This window comes from Triticum urartu, unplaced genomic scaffold, assembly GCF_003073215.2.
Source record: "Triticum urartu cultivar G1812 unplaced genomic scaffold, Tu2.1 TuUngrouped_contig_653, whole genome shotgun sequence".
Taxonomy (NCBI): Eukaryota; Viridiplantae; Streptophyta; class Magnoliopsida; order Poales; family Poaceae; genus Triticum; species Triticum urartu.
This window is the reverse complement of record NW_024117298.1, coordinates 1299-18389: the sequence shown is the minus strand read 5'-3', so window position 1 is coordinate 18389 and position 17091 is coordinate 1299. Positions and strand designations below refer to the sequence as shown.

General features: G+C 44.5%; 1 protein-coding gene, 1 non-coding gene and 1 pseudogene across 2 annotated transcripts; all 3 read left to right on the top strand.

Moving 5' to 3' along the window:
- The first annotated feature begins 10138 nt into the window (after nucleotides 1-10138).
- LOC125530741 lies at nucleotides 10139-10827 on the top strand (annotated as a pseudogene).
- Nucleotides 10828-11508: 681 nt separating this feature from the next.
- On the top strand, nucleotides 11509-11591 carry TRNAY-GUA. The gene has a single exon. It is a non-coding gene; the product is annotated as a tRNA-Tyr (tRNA).
- A 494-nt stretch (nucleotides 11592-12085) lies between these two features.
- Nucleotides 12086-15377, top strand: LOC125530740 (NADH-ubiquinone oxidoreductase chain 2-like). The gene is made up of 2 exons (XM_048695142.1): nucleotides 12086-12386; nucleotides 14767-15377. Exons 1-2 carry the CDS (start codon nucleotides 12233-12235, stop codon nucleotides 15360-15362), a joined length of 750 nt encoding a protein of 249 aa, XP_048551099.1. The 5' UTR covers nucleotides 12086-12232; the 3' UTR covers nucleotides 15363-15377.
- The last annotated feature ends 1714 nt before the right edge of the window (nucleotides 15378-17091 follow it).

The window sequence follows — 17091 nt, the reverse complement described above, 5'->3', positions numbered from 1 at the left end:
AGAGAGAGAAGGCAGTTTTCCGTGCACCGGACACGTAGCTTACCGAATCAGTTGCAACACAGATGGGAATGCATGCTACGAAAGACAGGGTCGAGTCTGATACATCAACCGTCGACTCCATATCCTTGTACGAGTCCACATCACTACACAAGATGAACCTGGGTTTGGTGAATGGAAGTTGGCCTTAGGTGTAATAGGACTCCCAGTTACTGCGCGCGATCATATACTGAGGTGCTCCCCGTAGGTTGTTGGAACGACGCGAGCCGGGCCGGGCCTCGATTCCTTTCAAAAAGATGAAGGGACAGAGGTGACTAATTCCCCATCTCATTTGGGGCGGAAAACGAATCGACATCTCGATGTGATACAGCCCTTTCCATTTTCGTTGGGAAAGACGGCGAAGTCCATCCGAACCCTCCAATGAAGAAAATAAGAGAGAGCAAAGCGCCAATGGCTGCGCGAAGCGCAATGCGGAAGGGGCACGAGAATAAAGAGTGTGAGAAGAAGCAGCCGAGCTCATTCCCTCGCTTCCCTGGGCCCAAGCAGTGCTTGTTTCTGGCCAAATCAAGGATTTGGGGCTGATTGCAAAAAAGATAATCTGAATAAGAAAGATAGATCCATCCATCTATCCAGAATATCTAAAAAAGAATCGATTTCGATTCATGAAACCTTGATCAAAGAACTGCGCTTAGCCCCCGCTCATGAAACGGCTCTGCAATGGATGGCAGAGGTCCGTAGTACCCGAAGCACTGGAGTGATCCAGTAGCCGGGGAAGGGGCCTAGAAAGTGCCTACTAACTACACCAACACTACACTTGGGCTTCTACACATTTACAGAGCTTACCCCTGTCCAGTGTCTGGCAAGAAACGTTGGGGGCTTCAATTCGTCGACTCGTTATCCCCATCTCAGCCCAGGCTAACCGGAGCCTGACTATTCAGGGAGAGAGTGGAGCCTATTCGAAGCACTCTTGAGAGTAAGATCCTTGGCTCTCTTCCATTTCTCTACAGGGTCTCTGCCCACATGGAACGGGGCAGAGATGGATAAGATCAAACACGGGAATAAGAAGCATTTGAAATGCCTTTTTGATCATTTTGATAGAGGGGGATGGATAAAGTGGGCAAAACAGACTCACATTTTCATCGAAAAGATGTTCCTTTTCCGTTCTCGACAAAGAAAGAATCATCTTGAAAACGCTCCTAACCCTTCGTAGGGCCGTGTATAGTAAGTGATCCGAACCTGCCCGGAGCGAGCCCCCCTTTAGGCAAAGGAAGTTGGGCCGTATGATGGGCAACTATCTCCTGCGGTTCGGAGAGGACTCAGCTGTTAGTTAGTACCCCCTTTCGGGGTGGACCCTTTCACTCTATTTTATTATATTACGCTTAGCGAAAAAGAATGTTTTTGATAGACTAGACATGTTCTATATGACCAAATGGATCGTGTGACAAGTCGTTACTTACTAGCAATGACTTCCTCTTTCATTACTCATCCTTTCCATATCCCTCTCCCTGTTCGATCTTACTCATCAAAATGGCACTCAGTTCATATCTGTAAGTTCGTTCGATCATTGACAAGGTTCCAAAGAAAGGGTGGGCCATTCACAAGGCTAAAAGCGAGATAGGCTTACTGGACCATTTCCGCTTACCAAAGGCGAAGACAATCCGCGTTTTCAGCCGATTCTCCGAAATTTAAGACATTATCCTCACTTCAAACTCAAAAGTCCTTTTTTCTTGATGTAAATTCGTGTCTCCCTTTGTCCTTCCTACGCTACTAGTCTCCGATTAAAGGATGATACGGGCGTGCTTCCTTGCAGAGGGTTGTTTTAGAACACCTACCCACCAGAAACTTCGCTTGCCACCCAGGTAATAAACCAAGCTTCCACAAAGAATATTTACTACTTGGGTCCATCACGTGTCCAGATACGGGTGCATCTTGCCGTTTCCCCAGCGGCTGAAGTGGATCAAAGTCCCCGGACGCGAATGCTCATTATAGAAAGAACTAGGCCTACTAGGTAAACAGGCACCATCACTACCGTAGTAGTTGAAATCTCTAACTTAGGTGCGTTTGCCCATTACTTCTACCCATCTACGCGAATTCTGAGAATCCAGCCATTGGAACTGAGAGATCCCCGCCTGTTTGACCTACTCAGTAGGCTTTCTATTGAATATCCACCGTTGGTAATTGCTGACTGGTAGAAGAACCAAGCTTTGGTACTATAGTTCGTACTCGAGAACCCTATTGCTGCTTAGTCTCTTCCTTTCTTTGGCTGGTGAGGGACGGTGGACTTGGTTGTTTCATTGCTCTCGCGCTCTGATCTTGATATTGATTGCAACTCGATAGAGGAAGTAAGCTGTTCTGTTGGGCCAGTCTCTCTTCTATTGGATTTTGACACTTTTTCTGATCTCCCTCTGCCTGTTTGAGCTCAATAAAAGAGAAAGTTTCATGCCAGTATGGCGAAAACCATCAATTTTCACATTCCCCTAATAAATGGGTGTTTTTGAGGTCCTTTTTTCCGATCAGTTTCATGCCAGTATGGGGTCAAAGTATACAAAAATCACATTCTCCCCGTAGAACGCTGTTTTTAGAGCTCTCCTTTTTTGGAAACTTTCATTGCGCATAGTACGAAAACCAATAGAAATCCCACTGGCAAGGGTGTTGTGCCGGTTGCCGACCAGGCGATCGACCAGCTTCCGACCAGAAGCGTTGGTCCAGTGAGGTGAGCCACGACCAGAACAGAGCTGTTACAAAGGAAGCCCACTCCCTTATGTTCTGATGGGAAATAGGACTAGGATCTGTAATAGTTGTATCTGCTTTCCTTTGGTTTGCATGGGCACGTGATACATTCCTAGCATGACATTGGAACAAGTAAGGACCCAGCGTGATCCAGAGGGCAAGCCCATCCCGGGTAACTTTGTATCCTGACCCAAGCCGGAAGTTTGTCAAACTTGTAGTCTAGGACATTGGTAGGGATCCGCATGGGCACGCTGAACAATCCGATGGCCACCCACAACACGAAACATCGGCCCCGCTCGTAGCGCTTGCCGATCATCCCTATCTCTACCGGGCCCGTATTCCCCGCCTCACTGATACTTATTCATTTCTTTGAATCGATAAAGATGGGTATCCATGCCTCTTAGTTCCGGGGAGATACTGGTTATGCCAGTGTGGACAAGTTCAAATGGAGCAAACCCGCAAGAGCATGGAGCATAGGATTTGAATTAGCCCAATGCGGATGGCAGCGATCGAGCAACTAAACGAGCGAACTCCAAATAGAAATCTTTTGCGCTTTCCTAATGTGTTCTAACAGGTGTTACAAGCTTCGATAATCTAGCGTGAACTAACCCGAACTATGGTTTCGCTTCCCTAAACTATGTGGTATAATCACTTTAAGTGAAGCATGTCCCGATGATTCCCCGGATAGGAGAAGGCCAGCTGGGTCATTTGTTTGTATAATTACGAGTCAATTCACTCCTGCGGTTTTTGCCCGAGTCAAAAGACAAGCAAGTCCTTTGAGTACACAGCGAACGAAGTGCCAGAATGTGAGCCTAGGGTGAACAGTGGTGCTTCCATGGCAGTTGGATAGTAGATCAGAGAGGCAGGCCAGTAGAATATGGAGTTGTTTTCGTTCTCTTGTTATTCTTTTCTGGCTATAAGTATTTCTGTCTTGGATTCGTTTGGCCATTAGGTTTGAATTGCCTTCTCTTTCTGTCTTCCATTTGAATTCCGTGATTTATCCTGCTATTTGGAGAGTAGTTGATATGGTCTTTCTTGGGTTTGGCTTTCAAAGTGCAGTTCGAAAAGAGTGAGTTGCTGTCAATGGCTGGAATGGAATATATAAATAAGATGGAAAATATGGCTTTCTTTCCATCTACCTATTTGAAGTAGTAAGCTTATCTTTTAGGTGGGAATAGTTTACAATCGAGTTTGAAAGCATTAATGAAGTGAGCCTATTACATCAAGTTCTTTTTTGACCTTTTCATTTGAAAGTAGCCATAGGCAAGGAAGGCTACCTATTGATACGGAAAGAAAGCCATCTCTGGCTATTCTTTTTTAGGGTGGAAAAGAGTGCTCCATATCCATATATGTGCTTGGAGGGAAGGCCACATCTTTAATTGTATTCTTTTTCGAGGTCATCCTCTTCAGCCTGTGTTAGTAGTGCTAGTTTTTCGTTTTTAGTACCTTACGGGTCTATAGAAAGGCTTAGAGGATCCTAAAGTGTCAGTTTATGTTGGAATTGCTTTGCTCTTTTTCAAGCAAATAAGCTTGAAAGAAAGTGCTTTTATTTGAGTGGAAATGAAAGAAGAAATCGTCTATCTAGACAGAGTATGTGTATCATTCGGTCCATGCTTGCCCTTCTAGGCCCTTTAGATCTATAATCTATCTTACTATCGAAAAGGGTTAGGAGGAGCAGAGCAAGTCGCGTTTACAGCCAGCAGTTCTTATGGGCGTAACTCCCTCTAGTATTCCAATAATCTCCTTTCATCCAATATGTCACTAGTATTCAAGTATGCGGCTCGTATTAGTATGCCAGGCGTTCGAGAGACCCAGAATTCTTTTCATAGCCTTCCCTTCAATATGCCATCTTGTCTTGCGGCGCTCTATCCTTCCAAGCGAGCCTGTGCTCGGGGAGCACTCCTTCTATCATTCATAAAATATGCTTATCTCTCCTTGGTCGTAAAGCTTCGCTTTGCTTTCATTTACCGAAAATGCCATTGGAGTTTCCAGCCGGGAGGCGCAGTCTCGTACAAGCAACTTCTCTTCCTCTTTCGAAAAGTAGCAAAGCGGTGTCAGGTTGGAAGCCTGCGGGCCAGTCTGTTCTAGCGCCTCATTCTTTACATCCTTGCATTACTCTCTTCCTTTCCTCCTTGCCTAACTTGAACTGGCTGAAACTAAAATGACCGGACTTTCTAATGATGGCACTGGCTTGGCTGGATCGACATGAACTTCTATTAGGACAACAATTGTTTTGCCCCTTGTCGAACTTTGACTGAGACATAGCCTTGCTGCTGCGGGCCAGCCGACTTATAATTCTAGTTACTGTCCTTCTTGTTCATGTAGTGCCTGCCTCTCTCCAAAACTCCTTCCCGCACTTGATTGAGCAAAAGATGCGGCTTCACTAATTGAGTTAGGCACCTGCACTTCCACTGCAGCTCTGAGTTCATTCTTCAGACCCAAAAGAAATTGTGTCACCAGCAGAAGTCCTCCTACATCCAGATCATACAATTTAACCTAGCGGAGCGGATTCAACTACTTAAGATATTCTTCCTCAGAGCCAGTCTGCTCTCTATCATCATCTATCGTCTAAATAAGAAAATAATGACACCGATATAGATCTTGTTGAGGACCCCCATCCAAGCCATAGGAAAGAAAGCCGCTGGAGTGCGACGCTCAAAGCAAAAGTAAGTAATAGGGAAACAAGGTTCTATTAGGCTTGCAGGGCTGCTGGTCTTTGAAAGACGAGGTCTAGTGGAAGAGGCGGGTCGGGCAAGTTGAGTACTCAGATTCGGCGCTTGCTTGACATCTCTCTTTGAATCTGAAACCTGACATGACCATTGATTCCGCCTCCATTGCCGGAAAGGATACGATGGATCTTTAGCTAGCTCATAGGCAGAGGAAAGGTATACGTTAACAGATAAGGAAAAGTGGATCCGCTACCAAATATGTGTGGAGCCGTGTTCTCCAGGGAGGTTTGAGGGTTCTTGGGATGGGTTCTATGTTGCTGCCCATTCATTTCCTATTAATAAGCAGATATGTAAAGCCAGTCATTCTATTAAAGAGAACTTCCAGTGGCAGATTTTAGATGGTAATTCGGTGCGATTGTTATAAGACCCTTGGCTCGGTGGGACTACATTGAATAGAAGGCGTATTCCTATGAACATGTCAGAGCTGTTGGAAGGTTTGTCTCTCTCCCACTATCTCATTCCTAATTGGGATTGGCATCTTAGTTTATTAGCTTTTTTTCTCCCTGATGAGGTTGTGCGAGAAATTTCAGTTGTACCAATTCCTAGAAGCATCTGTTCTAATACTTTGACATGGGGGTCTTCTGTTCACTCTGACGATTAGGATGAAGGAAGTATACAGGGAGGTCTGCCAGCCATTTAATGAGGAAGGTGGTCTTCATTTCTCTTGCGTATGGAAGCTTAAGGTCATTCCCTGCATTCCGTTTTTTTGGTGGAAAGCTTATTGGAATAGACTTCCGTGCAGAGAACGAACTTCTTGTCTCAAGGAATTTGCTCCCATTGTCTCAGTGTTTTTTATGTTTGTGAAGGGGTAGTGGAGGACACAGACCATGTTCTGGTGAAGTGCACAGTAGCTAATCAAGTGTGGATGGTTGGTCTTCCTGAACTCTTTGAGCTGGAGCTTTGGACTCTACGAGGTATTGGGTGCTTGCCCTATTGAGAGTATCTTACATTCTCTCTTCACCAGACAGATAGACAAATAGGCAATCCTATAGAAAGATTATGGCTTCCTTACTATCAGCAAGCTCCCACAGGTGATGAACTGCTTCTGACTTCTTCATTCGGTTTGTAGCCATACCGTATAGAGTGAAAAATGCCTTTTTTGGAAGTAGCTAGATTCAAGCAAGCATCCTAGCAAAACGATCTTTTGACAATGGGCTCTGCCCAACACTGGGACTGACTGACTTTATACAGAGATAGAAAAGGCTGCAATCCGAGTTTGATAAGACGGTTAAAGACATTCATTGTGGTTGGTCATGTTGGTGAATTAGATGAACAATCGATATTACCATCTTGGACTATGAAGTCATCCATCCAGACATACTTCTTAGGTTAAATAGCCAAACATCTGAGTGAGTCAGTCTACCAATGCCTTATGACTCATGACAGTAGTCCACCAGATCCCTAGTTGCTATTTTTGTCCTTTTGGATACCACCTATTTTCATATTGAAAAGATTCCAGTACCTTCACCACAAACACAAGGCCTGCTGCTCCCTAAGTTGTAAAGTCGCCCGTTTGGTAATCGGAGTGAACCTATACTTACTCAACTACTAACTCTGAATGTTCTCGCTATCGAAGGATTTCTTTCTTTGCGTATGATGATTGAGGCTCAATTCCTTCCCGAAAGAATAGTAGACTGACAAACGTATCTTACTCGTTCCCTCAACTGCTCGACTGAAAGAACTCTTAGTTCTCATTCTGCTCTTTCTTGTTTTTTCAGGATCCAGGAAAGACTTTCTTTAAAAAGAGGAATCCAGATGGATAGATTGTGAAATATAGTATCTCCTTCGATTGAAACATCAAGGATGAAATAGAGGACTTCTAACTGAATGATTGATGGAATTCAGGTGCGATTCCTAGTATTCAAATAAAAGAACATTAGATTACATATAAGTTATTTGTGTTCCTACTCCATTCTATTCTCTATTTCAATCTCATATGAGGTAGCTGGTCAAAGATAGGCTATGTTGACCCTTTCAAACTGTTTTCCATAAAAAAACATAAATCCGCTTATGCATTCACCCAAGCATATAGAGACGGAGGAGAGCTTGCCTGCGGTAAAGGAAGGTTTTACTACGAAGCATACAAGTCTGCTTTAACCAACAGGGGAGTGGGAAATACACTCCCCTGTTTGTTACAACTGATGCACCGCCTATAAGCAGGTAGCTTGTGAGCTATCGATCAATTGTGAATGTTCTCATAGAATTGGATCTTATCTTATTCACATAAGTCTTTCATTTCGTACATGTTTCCAGGAAATAAATTATGACAACCAATTAAGCATTGGATGAGTCAAAGGCTTCTTTGAGCATTTCCAGATCAACTAGGACAAGACTCAATAAAGTCACCAATGTTGCTGCTTGCTTGACTTTGCTTTTTTGTGTCTACTTCTTTGCTTGTCTCGCCAATGAAGATACTGCATCATCTCTATACTTGCTAGATAACCAAAACTTTGCTTCCCATTTCTTTTGCAATTAGATCGATCTCCCAATGCTTATATATGTGGTGCCCCATAGTGATGAATGGAGCAAAAGCTAGGAAGAATTAGGAAGCATTAGCCCGGAATGACCCCAAGACTTATTTGCAGGAATCATAGCCAGCCAATAAAATTACTCTTTTAATATAGCAGCGGTGACCCCATGGATCAAGGAAGAAGGTTTTGTCTTATCCCAGCAGCAATGAGAGCCTCTTTCTTCTCCTGATGTGAATACACAAACCCCTATAGCATCCGACACCACTCACATACCCTAGAAATTCTTGTTGTGGGGCAAGGAAAGTACTTTGATATGCCCCAGAGAGCCTCAAGAAGGCGATCTGGCCAGTCTCCTCCGACTCAAAAGTGTTTGTAGCTATGGTATGGGTCTGGTCTGAAGACCAATGGGTCAAAAAAGGGGATATCCTCTTCTTTGGCTACACCAACTAATGTAGTAGATTGCGTTCCCGGAGGACACTTTCTCCATTTCGTCGGTACTGGTAACAACGGATCTTGACCTCGTTTCTTTTTCTTGTTATTTGACTTCTTGGAATGGAATTCTTCTCATGATAGTCACACAAGCAAAGGAGAAGAGGATGGGTCCCGAGGGAACTCTTTTTCTTCTATTCTAAGTTTTGATTGCACGAGCAGCATAACAACATAACAGTTTTGTGTAAGGAAGTAAGGAAAGACTCCTTTCTGAAATTGAAGGACTTAATTAGCCTGTCGTATATAACAGATAATGAGTCTCAAAGAGAGTTTCCAATGGGTTACATCAAGTTCCATTCCCAGTATGCGAAATCAGTAAACACGAATATCTGTATATAAGAAACTTCTATTCCAATCCACAATCGGTCCAACAAGGCAACTGTCGTCAACTAGATCAATCAGGAATAAGCAATATGTCGTACCCTATCTGTCATATTTGCTTTTCGGTAAAGGGTACACACGACTTTATTTTTACTTATTCAATTCTCTGTCTTGCTAAACACAAATCCTTCTTTTCTTGTATAGACGAAATAAAAATGAGAACTAAGTAGGTTTCGACCCATTAAAGGAGTCAATGGCACGCACACAAAGCAGGAGGAAATCGGTATAAAGTCGTGTGTACACTTTATCGAGAAAGAACCAGCACTGGATCTTCTTTTGTTACTCCCCTATCTGTTGATATATGTAGAACATTTCTTTCAATCATGAATTGGAGCAAGTATTTCCCGATATCATAATGACACTGAATTTTTTTCTTTTTCTCTTTTTTGCTAGCACCTTTGGGCTGAACAACATCCTTAACTGATTCTACCTTACTAGTGAGTACTGCTTCCACCTTACCACTACCTGGTGCTTTGTATTGTAGAAACCTTGCTTGTTCTCGTACAGTTGAATTAAGTTGATCTATAAATCTAGCTGCCTTAACTGCGGATGATTCCTGAAGAGTGTTGAATACCAAGCCTAGTACATGAATCATGATAGCCTCAAGCGTATAGATACCAAACATCTTAAGCATAGGTAAGCTACTTGGTAGGCAACCCTTTAGATATTGCTTAGCGTTAGGCTGATCTTTATTAATCAAGAACTTTACTATGTTAGGAGTTACTTTAAATAGATTATCCTCATCGAACTTCATTGTGCAATTTGCAATTTGATTCTGTAAATCTATTAATTCAGTATCGGAAAACACACCATTTTGATTCTTCTTTTCATTAATCAACAACTTTCTAACATCATCCTGATACATATCAACATTAGAAGTCTTTTTCGTTTTGTCAATATCCAACAGCTTAGCGTAGTAATCGTTCCAGAACTCCTTAATAATACGTGCATTTTGCAAAGATTTCTCATTCTCAATGCTATCATCATATGTCTCGGAACAATAAAATAGAACCTGCATACTTTTATTTGTTACCCTTACTAAACTGTAGTAAGGATACGAATACGACTGAAATAAACTACTAGAATTTAATATAAGGAAAGGATCAGAATAAGTACTAATGCTCTGTAAAATACTTTTCCCCGAGCAATGGTTTAGCGGATTCGGAATTGTAACAAAGCATCCTGGGTTCTATACCCGATTCAACACTAGAGCATGCAGCCGATCCTGGATACATAACTATATAAAGTGTGCAGTTTTGGATCTTTATTGGTAGCCAGTCTTTCACTTCTGCCTCTCCACTCCCATGCCTTTCTTGGTCGGACCAACCCAACCGGCCGATTCAAGTCTTTCTGCTTAGAGCAAGAAGCGGAACCAAAATAAAGCTTTCTTTATTTTCATTTATGGATAACCAATCCATTTTCCAATATAGTTGGGAGATTTTACCCAAGAAATGGGTACATAAAATGAAAAGATCGGAACATGGGAATAGATCTTATACCAATACTGACTACCCATTTCCATTGTTGTGCTTTCTAAAATGGCATACCTATACAAGGGTTCAAGTTTCGATCGATATTTGCGGAGTGGATCATCCCTCTCGAAAACGAAGATTTGAAGTTGTCCATAATTTACTGAGTACTCGGTATAACTCACGCATTCGTGTACAAACAAGTGCAGACGAAGTAACACGAATATCTCCAGTAGTCAGTCTATTTCCATCAGCCGGCCGGTGGGAGCGAGAAGTATGGGATATGTCTGGTGTTTCTTCCATCAATCATCCGGATTTACGCCGTATATCAACAGATTATGGTTTCGAGGGTCATCCATTACGAAAAGACTTTCCTCTGAGTGATATGTGGAAGTACGCTATGATGATCCAGAGAAACGTGTGGTTTCTGAACCCATTGAGATGACCCAAGAATTTCGCTATTTCGATTTTGCTAGTCCTTGGGAACAGCGTAGCGACGGATAATTCCGAATCTACATAGGTCTAGTCCAGGGGACAAATCAATAGGAAATGCTATTTGCTTCTTAAAGAAGAACTTTTTTGAAATGAAAGAGTTTCCACGGGCGTCGGATATCATTTCTTCAAATAAGGAAGAAGTGTTATCGAAGGATTTCCTTCCATTCTTCCTAGTATGGAAGAAGTAAATAAAAAGTACTCGCGTCTCGATCTATACGAAAGGGCACTGGTTTTTTCTTTCGGTTTCATTGATAGCAGAAGAGTACGCTAGCTAGCGGAGCCTGAAAACGCTTGCTTGCGCCCCACCCCTACGGAAACTATTGCCTATGCTTGCTGCTCGCTCAGTGTCAGTAGAAGGGAAGAAAAGATGGTCTCCTTTTAGGAACATGGCGAGCCTTACTTACGACTGTTGCACTTCACTCGCTGCTCGTTCATTCACTTGCTCATGAACTCGCTGCTTCGCCAGAAGCGACTATTCGCCTCCTTTCCTCCGCCGAAAGATGCTTAGCCAGAAGCGACGAAGGAGGGGAGCTGGGGAAGGCCGACGATGGCAATGAAGGGGAAGCTGTCGTAGAAGCTTTGCCCCTTGCTTTACATGTTGTTATGAACTTACTAAATGACCTTATTTATTCTCCCGGAACGCTAGCAAATCTAATAGTTCCATCTGCTCTTCTTAACTTAAGAACGAAGGCCGCCATCCTTCTTATTCAGGAACCCTTTGTTTGAGGAGGGCGTATCCCCGGGAAGGGGAGAGTGGCCGAGCGGTCAAAAGCGACAGACTGTAAATCTGTTGAAGGTTTTCTACGTAGGTTCGAATCCTGCCTCTCCCACTTGTTGTAGACTTAAGAGAAGAGAAAGTAGGCGGAAGCCTAGGAGGGCCAACCGAGCGAAGCTCTTTTTTTGCCGTGCCGTGAAGTGCAGTTTTCTCGTATGCGTTTTAGAGAGGTTATCGAAAAAAGACGATCTATAGAGATTCCCCATCTATATCCAGTCGAGAATAGAAGCAAGTCGCTTCCGGCGTCGGCTTGTAGTCTCTGCAGTCGGCACACGCACGCGCCCGCCATCATGCCTCCTTGGTTCGGGACGAAGCCAAGCGAGACATACGATAGACGAAGGAAGCGCCCACCCAGTAGGAGGGCTAAAACCTGTAATTTTGAAGTTGCAAACTCCAGCTTCGAAGCTGGAGTGCTTTAGCCCTTTTTTAAGCAAGAATCACCGTCTTGAGCGCCTTGCGCGCTCAAAAACAAGCAAGGGATGAGCGCTTTGTTGCTAATGCGGATACGTTTTCTTGCTGGGGAAGGCTAGTTTGATCGAGGATTGGAGAGGAGAGAGAGGTGGAATAAAAAGCTCGGGATGGATTTTGGAGTCTTTGTGCGAGCCGTATGCGGTGAGAGTCGCACGTACGGTAAGGAGGGGGGTTCGCGTCTATACGTGTAGTGTGGTGGTTGGGCCTACCCACCCTATTTGTTCCATGATCTATGGGTCTACTGGAGCTACCCACTTCGATCAATTAGCCAAGATTTTGACCGGATACGAAATCACTGGTGCTCGATCTAGTGGTATTTTTATGGGGATTCTTTTTATCGCTGTAGGATTCCTATTCAAGATTACTGCAGTTCCTTTTCGGGCGGCTGTAGGATGGACAGCCCCCTATAGGTAGTAGGGTAGGGTGGTGGTACCGCTCAGATAGCGGCCAATCCTCCTAACTGCGCGCGGGCCGGGCTTAGAGCGCGTGAAACTCATCACTACCTCGTAAGGGCGTTGAGACCATAGCATGTTACACAAAAGCGCCGCTTTCTCAGGAGTGTTGTCACACAGCTGCCCGACTAGAAGAGCTACTCGCTCTGTAGTGTTGTCACACAAGATAAGCACGCCGCCCGCCTGCTGGCCGGGCGAATCGAAGTTATCTTCCAGTCAACTGTCCACCCAGTCAAGTGCAAAAAACACAGTGGAATCACGCAACGCACGCTGCTGGTGTGCTTCCTGCCCACGAGGAAAGAAGGCGACAAGGTTTAGATTTGACTGTTTGCAGCATGGGAGCTGATTACCCAAAAAATCCCTGGAAGAAAAGATATCTCGGTAACGAAAACCATAGGAGGCTGTATTGGCGAGATCCAAGGGTTCACAGCAGCCCAAAAGAAAAACTGCCTGGAAGTCCGAGGACCTTTAGTACCGTACCGAACCAGCAGCCTTCGCGCCAAGCGACGACCGCCCTTGTCCCTTTCCTTTTTCATTCAGCCTACTTCTTAGCTTTGTTCCGTCAGTCTAAGGCAAAGCTTAAGTGGTTTGCCTACCTTACCCACTTGATGAAAGGGAACGAACTTCGTTTCCTTGGCGGCTTTATGGATGGATTCAGTCAGAAAAAACTCCTTCCTTTTGAAAAAAGTGACGCTTTGCGTCTTCGCTTCCGAGGGTTAGGGTATAGGCCATTTCGAGCAAGCTTTCACTTTTTCTACTGGCTTTCTACAACTTTCGCTTTAGCTTCCAAAGGGCGACCCAATGACCTTTCCGGAATTGGAAGTATTCGTCGCCCTACCCTAAGAAAGAAGTCACTATAAAACTGCTTGCCCTCCAGAAGTACCAAAGGTGCGCGGAGCCCGCTGAAAATGAATATGTTTGCTACTGAAAGAAGCCTGCCTATTGACGAATATTCGTCTTTAGAATGAAAGTAGCTATGAAGCCCAATCTACTGTCGATTCAAAAGGGGGCATAGTCATATGGGTGGGGTGTTTGTGGGGAGCTGCCTTGGATATGAGGAATTCCTCCAATCTAAAAAAAAAAAGAACAAAGAAAAAGTCCGTGACGAAGATCTTTCTTTTCTATCAATAGATAGGAATGAGTGTTCGTTATAGGGGATAGGATCCATCTGCTCTCTCTCTCTCTCTATTTTCTTTGATGCAATTTAGAGAGAAAAAGCAGTGTGAAATTGAAAAAAAAAAGAGAATCGGGAGATGATTCCAAAATAGATACATAGACATGTAAAGTAAAGGGATGTATATATTATTCCCATATATATCATCTATCTATGAAAATGTTAAACAGAGTTCGTTTTTGGATCGTTTCAGCTTCTGCCAACGAAATGAAGGCCTCGCCCCTTCCGAATGCTTCTCCGATCCTGAAGTTCTCGCGAAGAGAATAAGATGCAGCTCCCCCTCCCTCTGTCTTTTTCCGCTTTGCTAATCTTCCCCTCTAACGCGGGCCGGGCTTAGGCGGGCGCGGGAGGAAGAAAGAAAGTCGAAGAGCGTCTTCTCCTTTGTCCTTTTTTCAGTGCAACACAGGAAAGCACCCTCTTTTTGTAATCCCTGCAGCTTCCCAGAGGCTTTCTTTTTTTTATTGAACGCATGGCATAGCTAGGACCCCTCCAATCATGTTTGAGCCTATGTTCACCCGGGGCCAAAAAAGGAGAATTCCGGAATGCCTGCCGACGTTCAGATAAGGTGCATATCCCTTACCACTAAAGGAAAGGATCGACGTAGGGGGGATATTAGCTGGGTAAGGAAAACGCTTTCGGAGATTGAGATGTCAATTTGTTTTTCATTGAAAAGGAAGAAGGCCGAGGGGATAGCAGCCTTCCTTCGGGCTTTGCCTGCCGACGTTCTAATAAAGAATTCCGGCTCGGCCCGGGAAAGCACTGGCAACAACATAAAGAAAGGGGTCCATGTAGCTACTGCGCCCGCCCACTGAGCAGCAGGGCAAAATCTACTACAAAAGAGAGAATCCACTTCAGATAACCACGTCTCTGCTAGGCAGCGTGTGGAATGGCCGAGAGCGGACCAAATGGATATATAATCCAAGCCGAGAGTGGAGTTACGTGAACAGCCGTCTGATGGAAAACAACTTTCACGTTCGGTTCAGAGAGCACTTTTTTCGTTGAGAATAAGTCCTTCCCTTTTGTGTGAATTCCCCAGCGGCGAATTAACAACTTGTGGGGCCCTATCTATTCAATCTCTCGAGCCCCAAGAAAACCCCCCTCTCCCTCGGACTCAATCTCTCTTTTGACTCTATATATGTGGGCACCTGATATCTATGAGGGTTCACCCACCCCGGTGACAGCATTCCTTTCTATTGCGCCTAAAATCTCTATTTCTGCAAATATGTCACGTGTTTCTATTGTTGCTTCCTATGGGGGTACATTACAACAAATCTTCTTTTTCTGCAGCATTGCTTCTATGATCTTAGGAGCACTGGCCGCCATGGCCCAAACGAAAGTCAAAAGACCTCTAGCTCATAGTTCGATTGGACATGTAGGTTATATTCGTACTGGTTTCTCATGTGGAACCATAGAAGGAATTCAATCACTACTAATTGGTATATTTATTTATGCATCAATGACGATAGATGCATTCGCCATAGTTCCAGCATTACGGCAAACCCGTGTCAAATATATAGCGGATTTGGGCGCTCTAGCCAAAACGAATCCTATTTCGGCTATGACCTTCTCCATTACAATGTTCTCATACGCAGGAATACCCCCGTTAGCCGGCTTTTGTAGCAAATTCTATTTGTTCTTCGCCGCTTTGGGTTGTGGGGCTTACTTCCTAGCCCCAGTGGGAGTAGTGACTAGCGTTATAGGTCGTTGGGCGGCCGGAAGGTTGCCATGAGTAAGGTTGGGAGACCGAAGGCAGTTTTCCGTGCACCGGACACGTAGCTTACCGAATCAGTTGCAACACAGATGGGAATGCATGCTATGAAAGACAGGGTCGAGTCTAATACATCAACCGTCGACTCCATATCCTTGTACGAGTCCACAATCACTACACGAGATGAACCTGGGTTTGGTGAATGGAAGTTGGCCTTAGGTGTAATAGGACTACCAGTTACTGTGCGCGATCGTATACTGAGGTGCTCCCCGTCGGTTGTTGGAACGACGCGAGCCGGGCCGGGCCTCGATTCCTTTCAAAAAGATGAAGGGACAGAGGTGACTAATTCCCCATCTCATTTGGGGCGGAAAACGAATCGACATCTCGATGTGATACAGCCCTTTCCATTTTCGTTGGGAAAGAACGGCGAAGTCCATCCGAACCCTCCAATGAAGAAATAAGAGGAGAGCAAAGCGCCAATGGCGCGCGAAGCGCATGCGGAAGGGGCACGGAGAAATAAAGAAGTGTGGGGGAGAAGCAGCCGAGCTCATTCCCTTCGCTTCCTGGGCCCAAAGCAGTGCTTTGTTTCCTGGCCAAATCAAGGATTTGGGGCTGATTGCAAAAGATATCTGAATAGAAAGATAGATCCATCCATCTATCCAGATATCTAAAAAAGAATCAATTTCGATTTCATGAAACCTTTGATTCAAAGAACTGCGCTTAGCCCCCCCGCTCATGAAACGGCTCTGCTGCAATGGATGGAAGAGGGTTCGTAGTACCCGAAGCACTGGAGTGATCCAGTAGCCGGGAAGGGGCCTAGAAGTGCCTACTACTGCACCACACTACACTTGGCTCTACACATTTACAGAGCTTACCCCTGTCCAGTGTCTGGCAGAACGTTGGGGGCTTCAATCGTCGACTCGTTATCCCCATCTCAGCCCAGGCTAACGGAGCCTGACTTATTCAGGGGAGAGAGTGGAGCCTATCAAAGCACTCTTGAGAGTAAGATCCTTGGCTCCTCTTCATTCTCTACAGGGCTCTCTGCCCACATGGAAGCGGGGCAGAGATGGATAAGATCAAACACGGGAATAAGAAGCATTTGAAATGCCTTTTTGATCATTTTGATCGAGGGGGATGGATAAAGTGGGCAAAACAGACTCACATTTTTCAATCGAAAAGATGGGTTCCTTTTTCGTCTCGACAAAGAAAGAATCATCTTGAAAACGCTCCTAACCCCTTCGTAGGGCCGTGTATAGTAAGTGATCCGAACCTGCACGGAGCGAGCCCCCCTTAGAGGCAAGTGAAGTTGGTGAGCCATATGATGGGCAACTATCTCCTGCGGTTCGGAGAGGACTCAGCTGTTAGTTAGTACCCCCTTGGTTTCGGGGTGGACCCTTTCACTCTATTTTATTATATACGCTTAGCGAAAAGAATGTTTTTTGATAGACCTAGGACATGGATTCTATATGAACCAATGGATCGTGACAAGTCGTTACTACTAGCAATGACTTCCTCTTTCATTACTTCATCCTTTCCATATCCCTCTCCCTTGTTCGATCTTACTCATCAAATGGCACTCAGTTCATATCTGTAAGTTCGTTCGATCATTGACAAGGTTCAAAGAAAGGGTGGGCCATTCACCATGAAGGCTAAAAGCGAGATAGGCTTTACTGGACATTTTCGCTTACAAAGGCGAGAATAAAAAAAAAAAAAAAACAAAAAGGAAAAAAAAAAACAAGGTCAAAGAAAG

Coding starts and splice junctions, on each gene's coding strand:
- LOC125530740 (XM_048695142.1), top strand. CDS start 12,233: ATGATCTATGGGTCTACTGGAGCTACCCACTTCGATCAATTAGCCAAG. Junction 12,387..14,766: donor GATTACTGCAGTTCCTTTTC/GGGCGGCTGTAG, acceptor TTTTGACTCTAT/ATATGTGGGCACCTGATATC.